General features: G+C 39.5%; 2 protein-coding genes across 2 annotated transcripts in view; one reads left to right on the top strand and one right to left on the bottom strand.

Moving 5' to 3' along the window:
* LOC140921675 (cyclin-G-associated kinase-like) overlaps positions 1-1172 on the bottom strand; it is a 36070-nt gene extending 34898 nt beyond the window's left edge. The window contains exons 1-2 of the mRNA XM_073371683.1: positions 864-1172; positions 633-694 (exon numbers count right to left, since the gene is read on the bottom strand). Coding sequence (XP_073227784.1) covers positions 633-694; positions 864-990 — 189 coding nt within the window. The 5' untranslated portion in view covers positions 991-1172. The remainder of the gene's footprint in view (positions 1-632; positions 695-863) is intronic.
* A 96-nt stretch (positions 1173-1268) lies between these two features.
* On the top strand, positions 1269-15738 carry LOC140921677 (uncharacterized). Its single transcript, XM_073371685.1, is given in 20 exon segments — positions 1269-1418; positions 1522-1657; positions 2148-2649; positions 3063-3142; positions 3382-3475; positions 3619-3718; positions 4231-4355; positions 5671-5729; positions 7034-7103; positions 7912-7996; positions 8625-8700; positions 9508-9573; positions 10280-10393; positions 11350-11474; positions 11992-12145; positions 12295-12368; positions 13012-13082; positions 13840-13873; positions 14032-14106; positions 14867-15738. Coding segments are annotated over 20 exon segments (2223 nt in total). The 5' UTR covers positions 1269-1277; the 3' UTR covers positions 14909-15738.
* Positions 15739-16233: the final 495 nt, after the last annotated feature.

Raw genomic sequence — 16233 nt, 5'->3', positions numbered from 1 at the left:
TTAGAGCTTACCTCATTACTTATTGATTGACTGCGCGACTGTGGACCGCGGTAGCACTTCAGTTTAACACTGAGTTTAATACTTATTCATCGACTGCGGGAGTGCGGACCACGGTAGCACTTCAGTTTAACACTGAGTTTAATACATATTGATCGACTGCGGGAGTGTGGACCGCGGTAGCACTTCAGTTTAAAACTGAGTTTAATACTTATTCATCGACTGCGGGAGTGCGGACCGCGGTAGCACTTCAGTTTAACACTGAGTTTAATACATATTGATCGACTGCGGGAGTGTGGACCGCGGTAGCACTTCAGTTTAACACTGAGTTTAATACATATTGACTTGCTAGCCGACTACGGACCGCGGACTACGGGAGCAGTAGACTTAAAAAGGGCGTGAGTGGCCGGGTATTCTGAAGTTGCTCCCATGATTTTACTCACAACAAATGAACAAGTGACGTGTAACTTAACCTGTTTTACAAACTCATGGTGATCTATCAATCTTTTGCATGATTTATAGCACTACGGTGTTACGTAAAACGATCAGGTTTCCTCTGTTTCCTTATATTTGATAACAAACAGAAGGCATTAAAAGTAAACTTATAAGCAAAAATAATCAGTAAAAACACCTACCTTTAAAGCATATTCTTTTCCGGTTGATGTGTCTTGGGCGACAAAAACGAACCCGTAACCTCCTAGAAAAAGTGTAAATCAGGTTTAAAAATTGTTGTTTGCACAAGTATCACTGCACGCGAATTCCGGCATGTTTTTGGGCTTCCTGGTACGATGTAGTTTCTGCAGTAAATTTATTAACTGAGCGAGTTAAGGATAAACACTGTCTAATAAAAACGAAGACGGTCTTACCTTCTGCGACAACTTTCCGGACTCGAAGTTGGACAGGCCCGAGTTCCACGTACTGTCCGACAAAGTCATTTCCCGATTTCCCAGTTTGACTGATGTAGTTAAACGCGGAGCGAAATAGCTCCGCCATGTTCAAAGTTCGTCAACTTTCAAGACAACAGGCGGCTACAAGAAATACTCATTTTATGGAAGTTTCTACGTCTACGCATGTTTATGATAACTAGTTCCATTTTTGCCCCAAAACAATATCGACTCGACTTGGAAATGACATTGAGTCGCCATTTTGTAACATGAACCGGACGGATTGCGCATGTCCGTCCATGTCCTTATTTCCGCAATCATAAAGTACAGCGGAGTCTCAAAGGAATAAAGCCGCCCACACTAATGTCATTCAGCGGTGGCTCAGATGAAATCAAGATGGCGGTGAATTCGATTTGCTGGAGAATGCCTTCGAAGTTTCGCTTCTATTCTTTGAAATCGAAGCGAAGGGTTCGCGTCCGACCGTATCTGGTAGAATTCAAAAGATTACTGGAATCAAGCATGACTGCAGTCGAAGGGGTATAGCGCTTTTCTTTTCTAATATTTGACCTGAAAGTCAGCTGAATTTGTGGTAACCAAGGAGGCTTTTTATTGTTTACAAGACATCTGAGTTTATTTTCAGATCTCAAATCAAGAGTTGCTCCATGCTGTTGTAGCTTTGTATGATAACTGTCTTCCTGAAATCACACCTGAAGTTCTGTATCCGACTGTCTGCGGGAAATGGGCGAAAACATTGGTTTTACTGAGAGATTTCAATGGTATGATGATGAGACTTGTTTATATTTAATATCATATTATTACTGATAAAATATACCGGGTTAAGTCAGAATTAAATTCAGCTTTTTTCTAGCCTGGGATAATTTCTATCTCCTTTCTCTCCTAGACTTGATTTATGAACATTTAAGCCTAGGAGGTAAAGGAAATTGCAAATCAACCAGGGTTGAAAATTTTTTAACCACAATTTAATTTTGACCTTACAGCATCTATACCCACATACAGTTTGTCATGTGTGTGTCTGATTAAACGTCAACTTTATGAAAATCTAATTGATTAACTCCATGTTTCTTGTTTTTCTATACTTTAGCTTCTTAGGTCCGTTCTATCTATTGTTCCCACAAGGTGGTTTGGTGGTTATATACAGAGAAGGGTGGGAATTGGGGCACAAAAAATGTCAACATCTTTTTTCAGCTACTCATTCATTGTGGAGGGGAATATCATACATTTAAGTTTATTTGTATTTGTCCTTAGATGTCTTGAGGGAGATGAAAGGTTTAAGTCCAGAAGATGATGACTGTGTAGATGAACCTGAGGAAAGTTTTATCTCAGCTGACAATGATCCTTCGATAGAGGGATTTTTTCAAGAGCAATCTTTGGAAACACAGACTTCATGTATGACTGATGGCCAAGATCCAGTTAGTAAAAAGGAAACAAAAAAGCTTAAAAAGCAAGTGTCATGGAATGATGGACAAAGTACCAATAACAAAACTTCTGACTCTGACAGTGATAGTTCAGAAGAAGATGAGAACATTTCAAACCCAGCACCTATTTCTGAGAAGCGCCCCTCAGAAATCAGTGCCAGTTGTAATTGTGACAGTGAAATTGCATTTGATGATCAGGTAGAAAATAAAGCTGAAGAGAATCAAACGGCAAATGGAACTGATGAAGCAAAAGGAAAAGAGAAGGATGTAGAACCAGGGAAATTTGATGGAGTGTTTAGTGACACAGATGACAGTGAAGGATCTGATGAAAGGTATAAATGAACAAGCTGAGATGAAGGGGCAAATGTGCTATTGAGGGATGGTGCATATTTTTTTGTGCCTATTCGAGTATCGACTAGAGACATTTAAACAGTCAGAAGTGGTTAACATTGATAATATTATATTATAGTCTGGCGCAGGGTATAAAAATTGATCATAGATGTCAGGTCTCAAAAGGGCCATTTACCATATTTTACTGAGAAACTCATGACCAGTGAATGTTCTTGCCAAGATTTATACTTCTAACAAAAATAATGAGCCTTTTGTGCACTGTGATAAATTTCTTACCTGATACTGTCCATACTTAAAAAAATAATTCTGATGATATTTTAATAGTTAGCAGTAAGTAATATAGAGAGATAATCTAATCACTCATGATATTGAAATGTAATTATCACTTGATTAGTGAAGATGAAGATCAGGATTTCTCAAAAGGGGCTGAAGAATTTGTTGAAGCAGCAAGGAAAAGGAGAATTGAAAGAAAAAGTTGTGAAGGTACACTTCAGCATATAATTATGTTACAACAGGCTTGATAATATCTATCAAACTTCTCTTTAATTATTTTTTCCTTCTTCTAATACTAATGTTGTGTCATCACAAATGGCAGAAAAAGTGTTCTCACATACACTAGTTTGAAGTAAAATAATTAATGTACCTTAATTTTAAAACAAATTAATAGTTTACCAATATAAAAAACATTTGACTTAAATCATGAATTAAATTAGTTATTTAGCTCTAACATAATTTGATACTTTCAGAGCCAGGTTTAGGAATTGAATCATTGATTATAGCAGCTGCAACATTTGAGCGTGAATATAGGTATGGTATATTTATTCAATATCATCTATTATTGTGATTTGTGTGATTTTATTACTAAGAATAATAAACTTCATAAGAGAAAGCTCATTTGTATACATCAAGGAAGTTTTTTTTTTTTTATCTGTAAATTATTTGTGTGTCAGTATAACTCGTCAGAGGCCATCAGAGAAAGTGATTCAGCTAAACTTATTGGCAGTCAGGAAAAGGTGTCGGAGATCAGGAGTTGGAAAGTTCCTACTTGAGGTTAGCTAAGCAGTTTGTTGTTTTTTTAAACACTGACAAGAGTTTGGGACATTATCCTGTACAAGCAGGAAGCAAATTAATAATGTTGACTAGATTTGCGCAGCAAGACTAAAATATTATGCCATTTGCAGAAGTCGAGGAAGAGTAGAACATGGCTAAAACATTCACGATACAAAAGCAGCAAAAATTTCTGGACAGAATAAATCTTCTAGATACATACAGTAATGCTACAGAGCTGCTTTTCTGGAGAAAAGCTGTTTTCCGCAGTTTTGGTTCCAACAGAAATTTCAAGAAAATTTAATATTTCAAGGTTTTCTTGATAAGCAATGCAAGTTGGCTGTCTCATGTGCATTCATGGCCTTGTTTATATAATTTGCATTTTTCAAATGCAAGCATGCACGTTAGCCGTGTCAAAGCTCCTAGTACCAGTAAACCCACCCCCTCTCCCCTACATGTTGTCCTTTTGCAACTTATTGTCAGTAACGGGCTTCAAAATTATTTTAATATCACAGACCCTCAAAGATCCGACCATCATCGGCTCGTATGATACAATTGCCGTGTATGCAGATAATGACGCTGTTGAATTCTTCAAAAGAAGTGGTTTCACTGATGATGTTGTTCTTTGTAGCAGATTCAGGTGAGACAAGGAATAATAATATTATTAGGTCACCCCTTCATGTATTTTCCACTCCAGCCATGCATTGTAACAATTATTTCAATCTGCAGCATGATATACAGCGTGATGTAACAATTTGAATGCCAGGTCCTCCTCCCTGGGTGGAGTGAATTGAAGCACTGCATGCATAAGGTGTAATTGGGAAATGAGTCCATGCTCCTCAGTCTGCCAAAAGGCTGATCTCGGGGCGAACCCAAGAGCTCAGCAGATATGGATGAGCCTGTAGCATGAAGCTACTAGGAATTACAGGGTTACCCCCAACCCCATTTATACACCTGAGTGAAAACAGACAAAATGGAGCAAAGTCTCTAGTCTAAGGAAACAATGTGACACAAGGCTATGGCATGGACGTCAAGATCTGAAGTTCAAGGAGTTAACCGCCTCACCATTGAAGGGTTACTGCATCTATGATTTCCATTTATATCATCTACTGTACATGTAGGAAGAAAGACGATATTGTGGCCAAAGTTTCATGTTGATCAAGATGTACAAATGCCTAACCTACATAGCAAGTGTTGCTTTTCTTCCCTGTCCCTTTCCCATCCTCATTACTTTGCTTTCACTCCCAATTTTTTTGCTTTGTTTGCGAGCGTAGCTCAGCTTGCAGCAAGCTCTCTGGGGCGCTCTGGCGACGGAGCAGGAAAAGGAAGGAGAGCTTGTAACTATGTCTCTGGGATTTGAATATCTGCATCGAAAAAGTCGATGTGAAAATTATGCTGATTGGCGGAGATGACATTAGTAATGACATCATTACCCTTGTCATGTGTCTTCAATCTTTGTTTACATTTGCGCTCATTTACGCTTTGCACTTATTGGCAAAATCTGACTGTGGAAGCTCAGTTGACGGGGAACCACTGGGGAATTGGAGGTGGAATTCAAATTAAAGAGACATTTTTGCAAGCTCTCCTTCCTTCCTTCCTTCCTTACAGGCTACAGTAGCTATGCAACTGAAATTGGGACCACGTTTGCCGAGTAGATCCCATTGTCGTTACGTACTTGTTCTGTGGACAATTACAGTATAGTACCATTTTTTGAGTTGCGAATGAAAAACTTTGCAATCCGAGAGAATCTATTAAATTCTTTAAACCCGTCTATTTTCTAACTAGTAAGCCGTTTAAAAAAAATTAAGTGCAGCCCCACTATAATCAAATGAGTCTTGAAAATGCTTCCCGAACCAGCCGTGCATCATTGATAAAAAAAAAAATAATGCTTGCATTCAGTAGTGGGATTAGCTTACTTTTCTTTTTTAAAACGTGTCATATACTTTTTTTGCTAGTGAGTTAACAGATCACTGGATAAACAGCACATTAATGTGCTACCTTCCTCCCTTTACTGGTAAGTTCACGTTTATAATCTTTATACCCAAACCTAAGAGCGCAAATCTAAGGCCAAAAAAATCAAACTATCAATGTGTAAAATACCACGCTATTCGTAACTATCTCGTGCATACTATCTAGAGTCTATCTACCAAACAGGGGCACCCAACGTCAATTTTCGGAAAATATCTGTTCGGAAGACGATTTGAGATCTAGAATTTTCGGAACATTTTTTGTAAAATTTCTTGCTTGCCTACCTCTCCTAGGATTTTCGAACATCTAAAAATTGGTGTAATTGCCCATTTTTAACGGATTTTTACCCTAAAAAGCTCACCTAGAATTTTCGGGAGCCTTTTTTCCGCCTGAAATTTTCGAAAAGGTAAGTTTTGATGCCTATGATTTTCGGATCTCGAGACTTTCAGCTAGGAAATCCGAACAGATGAAAAATTTTTAGGGGATAAAAATATGCCTATATCTACCGTTTAAATACTAAAATACGTTTAACAATGCTATGTTTAAGTGGTTTTGAACTATATTCTCGTTGGGTGCCCCTGACCAAACGTATGAATAAATCCTCTCTGGAATTGAGAACATTTGCAAAGTGCTTGTTCAAAAGTGAATAAATTTGTCAGTAGTGCTTTTTGCGCGCGCTGATTGGCTAGCTAAAAGGTTTGGTTCTCGAGTTTTGAGCTTGTGTGGTACATACTAAAACGGTTTTTCACCCACGTTGCATATATCCAAAACTGGGATATTTTAACAAAATATTAAAGGCATAATATGCAGGGAGAAAAATTAAAATATTCGTTGCTCCCCTCAATAAAGCCCCATCTCTCGAATAATCACTCCATTTTGGCAAGGAAAAATGAACGACAAAGACAATCGTTACCGACTATTATCCGGGGAAAAACGGTCTCTTGACCAAACCAGGTTTGATAATTATATATACAGAAAATCCTTTGTTAATTATATGCGGCCAAAGGAAAAAGTTCATGAAACTCTTCTCGGCGGTCTTCGTTGTTTCTATTTCTTTCAAAGCTAAAGGTTCAGGAAAACGGGCAATAAATTAACATTAAGCAAATTGTCTTACAACTAGCAAAACGAATTGAATAGCAATATTGCGCGTTTTACCACCCATATCAAACCTGTCTTGTAGCAACTTGGGTGGAAAAACGCGCAACATCGCTTCTCAACTCGTTTTGCAGCAATATTGCAAAACAGGTTGGACGTTGATCAGTTTATGTTATATTGCCGAAAAATGAGAATAATAGTAACAAAATAGCGAAAATATTGATAGTTTGATATTTCTTTTTTTGGTTGCTTTAGGTTCTGACTACTCGGGTGCTTTTAGAAGCGAAGAAGATCTTAGAGCCATGGATGACGATATTAGAAAATGGTACAACGTCGGCAATTTGCTTAGCCATGAAAAAGATTCATCTTTTTAGTACATTTCACCTCCACCTTTCCAAAGAAGTCAGACGGCTTTCCCCTCCCAATGTATCTCTTCTTTTGCTGAGAGTTTTTAACACAAGAAGTTGAAAGTATGATGGACAACTGTTTAGAGCGGAAAATTTTGATTTAAGGCTACTTAAATGGTTTCAAAAGTCGCTAATTCTGAAAACTTCAAAAGTAGAAACAAGTTCTTTATCGCTTTTTTACGCGTACGTAACTTGCCATTTAGTGGGTCCAGAAACTCTGGTGGGTTTGAATGGGGTTGAAATTTGCCAACTTTTTGTAGTTTCTGAAAGTGTTAAAACAGCTAAAGATTTTATGTTTGATACCCTTCCGTATAAAATATTCGATGTTAACTGCGAAATCGCCAAAATTGAGTGTTTTTCGTCATATTGCTTCTAATAAAGTATTATTGAGCAAATACGTTAAGCGTCAAAGTGAGATTGAGGTACCCCAATCGAACCAGACCGTCATAACACAGCACGCCAAGAGAGAACTAACGGTTTGGCAACACGATTCCGTATTCTGGAGCACAAAGAAAAGTCAGAATCGGTCAGTAGTCAGCGAGTAGTGGGAGAAAGTTTTGATCGATATAATTTCAATTGCTCGCTTTCAGAAAGCCTTCAATATTTTTAACACAAAATTTTCCCGCAATAGTTAGCTACGTCAGGTGTTATCATAAAAAGGACTCAGAACTTCTTCATCAAATGTTAAATAAGTGTTAGACCATTCCGATTTCTCTTGTTTTTTAGGAGGGAAAAAAGCCTGGAAGCTTACCAAGCCCAGACCACGTGTATCGTCAGAATGCAACATGAGATTAAGACACTTAGAGCCATAGTAAGTTCCACGTTCATGTACCGAGCTGTTTAAAAGAAAATCGCCCCAGGTACATGATGTAAGGGTAATCTGGATTCGTGCACTAAATTTTGGCTTGTAGAATCTGTGATTTAGAATCCGGAATTCAGCTCAAAAGTCCAGGCCCCGGTTCCTGAAAGGCCGCTTAGCGCTAATCCAGGATTAAAAATTTTGTTCTATTTTTGTATTTACCTTCCTATGCATTATCTAGAGTAAAATTCTATGTTATCATCACTGAATCTCGGAGTAAAGACACAAAGTATTTTGTAAGCTCGAGTAACAAGTTCTTAGACAAGAAAACCTTGCTTAAAATTTGGCTTAATCCTGGATTAAACTCAACCATCTTTCGAGGAACCGGCCCCAGAATCTCGCTAACGAAAATTGGAATCCGAAATCTGCAGCTTGGAATTTAGAATCCAAGACTGTCATGGATTACCTTACAAGGCTAATATGGAACGAAGAAATTGATAATTTTGCACCACGCGTCCACCCGTGATGAATAATATAAGCTGATGATTGCATAATATATTCGCTAACTGGTGCTTACTTTGATTTGGATTTTAACGAACGTTCACTTAGACTACCATCCACTATTTCGTGTCCTTGGTAGGTTGACACCCAAGACGAGGCTATTAAAACCCTGACAGGCGCGAAGGAGAGACTTGAAAAGGAAAAATACAAATTAGGTAAGTCTTGTTTTGTAACGCGTCATTAGGGCCATTTATACGAGGAAAAATAAGACGCGAACTGTACCATTTATACGAGCATGTCTTATTTAAGACGAGAACAGCTCGTATAAATGGTTCGCGTCTTAAAGGTTCGCGTCTTATTTCTGTTCTTGACTCGTTTTCATGTAAATGTTGCCCGTAGCAACGGCAATCCAACGTCTTATTTAAGACGCGAAGGTCATTTATACGAAGTTTTTCTCGTCTTAGCTAAGACGCGTCTTATCTAAGAACAGGTGTTAAGGCTGTTCTAAAATTAGACGCGTCTTAGCTAAGCCGCGTCTTATTTAAGACGCGTCCTATGTAAGACGCGTCTTATTTTTCCTCGTATAAATGGCCCTATTGTGCATGTGCAACACACCAGGCTTCAACAGGTCTCGGTGACAAACCACGTGTGTTTAGGTCAGGAGACAGGCTGCTGCGACACGAAGACATGGGGACAGGTAATAACGACAATTTCCTTTCGTCATGAAAGAAATTCCCTTTGCGTACATCAGAGGAATTTTATTGAAATCTTTGCCCTTTTCCACCTAAAAAATTTGTCACACAAATTCAAACCACTTTGAACTTGGGTAACTTGTCGCGGGCATAAAGGTTTCTACAACAATTATTAAGTGCATAGGAATCAAATTGTCACTGCGACCTGTCCCCACATCGTGTCGAAGCAACATGTCGCCTTCCCTATCCACACCTAGTTGTTTGAGGCTTGACTGTATTTGAGTTGCGCGCCTTCAGTTTCATTTAAGGCAGTTGGTCGATTATTTGCAGAGAAAGAGCTACTTGCGCTGAAGATACAGGGAAAAGATGGTGACCTAGATGATGAAGATTTTGAAGGTAATTTTAATTATCATATGACCCGTACGGCCTCCCGCGCAATTTTGTTGAAATACCCGTCAATTGAGAGGGACGGGAAAAACAATTGCGGCCTTGCCAGAAAAGCGTACTGATCGATGCAGGTTCGCTCCGTGAGAAAAATTAAAAAAGACAACAGTCATATGATAAACTGCTTATTGACTGAGTTAGGTCATGCCGGACGGGAAAATATTTGGTTCTCGCAGGACGCACGGACCTCGAGCCAAATATTTTCCCGTCCGGCCCCTCCACTCAATCAATAAGTACAAACGGTGTCCCGTGAACTGATAATCCCAAAAGCCCGAATCTTTTCGTCTGTGAATTTTTGGTGGGAGTTTGCCTGCTTTGATTCTGGGACCCCTTGGTCCAGCAGTCTCACTTACTCTTATTCTTCATACTAATGATTAATAAAAACCCTATTCTAGATCAAAACTTCTCGATTTCTCACTATACCCAATACTAGACTAAACAGCTTGAAATCCCTTCCGTTCACACCAGAATATGCCCATGTAGCTTATATTTATAAGAATATCCCCACCCCTGGCGTATCAAATGTGCCATCCAAGAATCTTTACTTTTAGGCTTTGCTTACTTGTTGTTCTTTCCATTCGCCCATCTCTGACAGATAATTTCCATAGTTTGTACCCATTGCGACAAGTGTTTCTTGTGTCCACATCTTCTCTTACAGATGATGGTGACTTATATGAAGCCCTTGCTCAGATGCTGAGTAAGAAACACGTGACCAACACGGAACTGGATCTGGAAGCGATTTCCCATGGTGACTTTCGCGATGTTCCTCAGGGTGCGCATGTTTGACTGATTTACAATGAATACATGTAAATGTGCATGAAAAATGGCAAGATGTATAGCTGTAAAGAAAAAGAAAATAAAAACCGTTGCTTGATAGAATCAGCGGCCCCAATAAACAGCAGATTTAAGCAAACGTGTTTCATCAGGCTGAGTTTAAAAGAAACCGCAATTAATTGGCATAAATTCGATGTGGCTATGCTGTTGAACCGCAATGGTCTCACCAAATCCATTCAGCTTTCAACCCCGCCTTGCACTTTGAATTAAGCCTCAAACAATCTACACTCTTTGCTCTTAATCGAAACACGTGTCGACGGTATCGCAAGTATCAGTAATTAGTCTTGAAACTTTGCCACATTTATAGCGGCTTGGCCTGTTAGTTTGCCCGTCTAACTCGTTCTCCAAAGTCTTGGTTTCAAGCAAGCCCAATACAAATCAATGAATCATTAAGCCCTGTGTAAATGGACGCAAAATTGTTGGCCAACAACATTGTAATATGTTACATGTTGCGTCCGTTTGAACACCTTGTTGCATGTTGTTGGGAGTTGTTGCGCAAATTTTGAAACCGGTCAGACTTTTAGCTTCGTGCAAAAGGACGCAGCGACTTCCAACAATGTTACGATTCGTCCGTTTGCACGGGGCTTTAAACAGCAGAATGAACTTTTGATAGTACAAACTTGCTCCTGCTCAGCTACTTAGTATCCATAAACGTTTGATGCAGATCTTTGTTGATTGTTTCATTTCACAATTATTATCAACTATTGCCGTGAGACCAGTATGGAAATTATAGTGATTCGCCTTCGACGCGCCATTCTAAACGCCCAGACTCTTACTATTTTTCTTTTCAGTTCCTATAAGCGCCAAATACCAAATCGTGTATTAGTTTGTATTCAACTATAAGTCGATAGTTTGCCTTGTTAAGATTTTTCTCCCTCCTTTTTTTCTCTTTAGAGGATGAAGAGTTCGTTTCATCATTTATTACAAATCGCAGTGAAAAACAGCTTGTTCAGCAGATCAAACGCAGCTTATTGTCTACAAAAAACTACAAAGACATCACAATTAGTAGCGTGAGGAAGGTAAAACAGTTTTGATCCCTCTTGCACTTCTAATTCAGACACAACCCTTTCATACTAATCCCATGGGTGTGTGGTTGCTCGTATGTATGTTTCGTGTAGCGTAAGTTGAAAATATTTACCTGTATGTATGTGAAGTTGAAGCTCTCCTGACGGCCCTGAACGCTTGGCTCTGTCACGTCGATAGTGTGCACAATTAAAAAGATCTGTTTCAGCCCCAAAGTGCGAAATTCAGCCTCTCCTGGAGCCTTTTGAGCACGAAAGAATTAAGCCAAAACAGCCTCACCCCCTCCCCCACCTTAATAAAATAAAGCCTATCCCAGCCCTCGCTGGGACCCATTTTGGTCGGTGGTTGCAAATCAGCCTTAGGTAATTGGACTGTATTGGCCCTGATTAAGCGAGCCAAATTAGACCCCAAAAATAGGACTGTAGACTACACACCGAAATGGCACCATTTTAAGGACTGAAACAGATCTTTCTGATTTACAGTGTCTTCATGTCTTTTGCCAATTCCTTATAGGTCGAGTCATGTCACATCGCTTTCATGGAGACAGGTTTTGATTCACGCACTCAAAGGCTTGGTGATCCTGTTATCTGCACGCAGCTCTACTTTTGTGGCGGTGCTGGTGATGAGCAAATAGAAAGGATCATGAATAGAGGATTTAGCAAAGAAGGTATAACGAAGGAATGTTTAAATTATAAATTAAAATTTATAATGTGTCAATTCGTTTTTCCTCAGTTTTGATTTTGGTTGTAGTTCTTGGCTTCTTTTAATGTTTAGGATTGCTCTTTAATCCTTTAATGGTGTTGATTTTCTTTTTAGATTTCGTTCGTGGTCCCTATGGAAAAGGTCTTTATTTTTCAATGCAGGCCTGTCAAGCCGCAGCCTTTTCAGCGGTAAAAGTAGTATATCTCCATATAAATAGGGCAAGTCTCTCAATCTCGTTCCCAATGTTCTCTCCCCCTCCGTGGATGAGTAGGAGAGAAACCTGGGATCGAGTTTGAACCCCTCTCTGACGAACAGTTCCCCAACTCTCAAGACAGACTCTTCTGAATTCACTCTCAAGTTCATGCCTCCTTCTACTTTGTCAGCAAAGCCGCCTTTCTTTCACTTGCTCGATTCTGGCGTACTTGAGAGAGACTCTGCATGAATCGAGTAACATTGATATTGCGACCATACAATATCATTAAATTAACCAAAGAAGTAATTAACAATTATTCCTCGAGCCAGAATGGACTCAGAGGCCATAAGGGTGAGAGTAATAATTGTTTTAGTAAAATCCAACTAGTTGGTCAAAAATATCGAGAAAAAAAATTTAGCTAGTTAAAGCTAGACTTTAATCCTTTTTTGCCGCCAAAAAGCCCGCGCTTTTCGCCACTAGGGGGCTAGCAGCTCAACCAATCAGAACGTAGCATTGATAATAGACCACTAGTTGGATATTACTAATGCAAGTTAGTCCACATCAACACTTCAAAAAGTACTTTGCTGGGGTGGTGTGCATCCTAACCGGCTTCTCTGTTGTCTCTCCCTTTGTATTAGCCTGGTAAGCTACTTTTATGCAACGTTGGGCTTGGTTTGACAGAATCTGTTGTTGTACAGGATCGTGGCAGGTAAGATTAAAACAAAACAGTGTCTTTTTCCATCCCTTCACTCTCGTACAGAGTCTGCAAAAGGAGGAAAGCGTTTAATGTCGAGTGCGTCATACGTTCTGACACTTCCGTCTCTCAGAGCCGAATCTATCCGGGGGAAAAAATGGTCGCAATCTAGTGAATGAGAAACCATAGGTCATAACGGGTTGTGTAATCCTTTGTTACAAATTAAACGAAATCCTCCGTACCGTCTAATAATTTATGCCAGTAAAGTTCTTGAGCAATACTTTACGACGATTCTATTTTGAGTGTTCTTTTGTACTGTAGGTGAGTGAAATCTCTTTATTGTCCTATGGCACAGTTAGAGGTGAAAGAGTAACCGTTCCTACAATACGTTCCTGTCTTAAGCAACCTTTTCCTAAGCCTTCGTGTCAAGCGTTCGAAGATGAAAACTAAGAGGGAATTTGGGTGTACGAGTGAATGCGAGGGACGCACGACGATAGAACGGTTTCCTCTTCCTTGCGCGCCCTTGGAAGTGAAAGATTAAAATTAAAAAAAAGTCCCGATGCCAGAGATTTGTTGGGACACATCTTGGATCATTATACGTTTCTGGGAACTGCCCACCTACTCCTCCCCTAAGCCAACATTAACACTTACTTCTCACTTAGGGCAAAATGTTGGCTTTGAGGAGGGGTAGGTGGGCAGATCTTTGACTTGAACTGAGAACATGATATGCGTCTTTTCTTATAATTGAGTTCTTTCTGTTTTGTTAATCTAGGTCCTTACCTCCGCCTGGCTATGACTCCATACTAGTAAGTAGAGCAAAACCACTTTTTGCCTAGTTCTTTTCTTGTCTTCATCCTTTCCTTTTTAGGCCATTAACGCACTTCAATCGGCCAATAAGCTTCCAGAATTTTGTACAGAGCTGAAGTTCGAATGTTGAGGCTATTATTATTTTTTCTTTCATTAGACTGGCGGGCGCACTCCTTCGCCTGTCTCCCCAGGCCCCCCGCATCAAGAGTATGTTGTGTTTGATCCCTTACAGGTGAGACTGGAGACTAGAGTTAGCTGGTAATAGAGAGATTTAGTGTCACGTTCATGGCAAAGGCAGACTCGTGTTGAGGATTTCTTCAAAATAGAAAATGAGCAGATAAAAACATTCTATAACAATTCTTATGGATAAACATAACGCAAAGTAACTTATTTTTTGTAAAGGTAAAGAGCAGTTTATGGAAAGTAATGGAAAAACTTGGTCACGTTGCACAAATTTACGTTTGCCGCTTGCCGTATTAAAACGAGACTCTGAATCTCTCTACTAATTAAATCTCTTTATTAGTCAAAGAGCGTTGGGTTAAAAAGGCTCAGCACAAGATCACTTTAGCGCGTTAGCCTTTCGTCAGGGACCTGCAGCAAGGCACTTTCACTGATCTGACACTTCTAGGATGTAAAAGAACCCACGCTGCTGTTCGTAATAAAGAGTAGGGGACAAAAAACGTTCTAATTTGCAATTTAAAATAAGATAATAAATACGACTGATCTATTTAGTTTCATGGGGATCCGCCATTTGCACATCTCCCATAATACCTTGTTTATCCCCCAAGATTTAGCATAACCTTTGTTTTTAAATTATCATGAGTATTACAGTCGCCCCAAGAAAAATTGAAGACATTGCTCATGATTTTTTTTTTTGGCGGGGGGGGGGGGGAGGTAAACATCATGGGAGGTGGCGAATTGCAAATTATGCAAATGGCGAATTGAATGTTTTATGTAACCTGATTAAACTATTTTTTTGTTGTCCTCTTTAGGCTATTCCAGTTTACCTTGTAGAGTACTCAACTTCCAGATAACTATTCAAAGCACTTGTGAAATATTTCGTGTTCTTGCCTGGAATGATGCTCAGCGAGTTATAGTTGATTCCATGGTCTCTTCAATTCACTAACCTTGAAACCATTGAGAAACGTTTATTTCTTCCAGCAGAGTTCCTTCCTTTTGGGATAAATTGAAAGGAGTCATTGTTGTACAGAACTTTGTAAAATTATTTAAACTGCGGGACTCGAGTAAGGAACTTCATGGAACAACCTTTTTCAGTAGCTGACGTTGTTTAAATGGTGTTTTATATATAGCATATCGATCAACTGTTTACGAACTTAGAACAACCTTTCCTTGTCCACTAGCACCACGTGACCTGAAACACATAGACCGCGCGTTGAATGAAGGCGGCCACTTTACAAACGAGAGCTCTCTCAAAAGTTCTCCTTGGTCGCGTTATTGCAATTTTCGAAGAGATTGTACCATCTTTTACTGTTGATTTCATATCTTAAGACTGATTCCTTTTCTATAGTAGTTGTCCCTAGAGAAGCAGTTGTGAGGTACTCAATATGCGATACTGATCGCTTGTTCACAATGACCGTTTTCACACTAGAAACGGATTATTCGTCCGAGACGGATAAACCATCTTCAAAATCCGTCAAAATTGACAGATGAACGATGGATAAAGTCAGGAGGATTGTTCATCAAAACTTAAAACCGTTCCATTTTTAAATTAAGTCGTATTATCTTTCTGGTGCGAATATATCCAACGGATAACCCGTCTCAGACGGATAATCGGTATCTAGTGTGAAAACGAACAACTGTTTTCAAAGAAACAGGAAAAGAAGCCAGTGTCTCATTGGTATAAATAAACGTTGTATTGAATTGCCTTACCTGCGATATATTGTCGTCCTTTTGCCGTAGAAGTAATATACCGTAAAATTCCGAAAATAAGCCCTGGGGCTTATATTTTTCAAAGGCCCTTTTTGAGGGGCTTATTTTTGGAGGGGCTTATATTCGGAGGGGCTTATTTACGAAGGGAAATTTGCGTTTCTAAATTGATTGGGCTAGCCTTATAGCTGGAAGTAAATTTACCGTTTTTGCTTTGTTTTACTTTGTAATTGACGGTAATTTTCCAAGTACAAGCCCCCGGGGGCTCATATTTGGAGGGGCGATTTAACGGAGGATTTTTTGCGTTACCCGTTTGGGGGGCTTATATTTGGAGGGGCTTATTTTCGGAATTTTACGGTAGTTTCGCAAGTTTGGCGGTCACAGCTTTTTCGGTTTTGAAGTTATTCGACTTTTTAGCGAGGGGGGCGGGGGTTGCCTTTGGAGGCCCCCCCCCCCCCCCCCCCCCCCCCCC

The sequence above is a fragment of the Porites lutea genome, chromosome 12 (assembly GCF_958299795.1).
Source record: "Porites lutea chromosome 12, jaPorLute2.1, whole genome shotgun sequence".
Classification (NCBI taxonomy): Eukaryota; Metazoa; Cnidaria; class Anthozoa; order Scleractinia; family Poritidae; genus Porites; species Porites lutea.
Note: the sequence above shows the minus strand (reverse complement) of the source record. Positions and strands in the feature narration are given on the sequence as shown.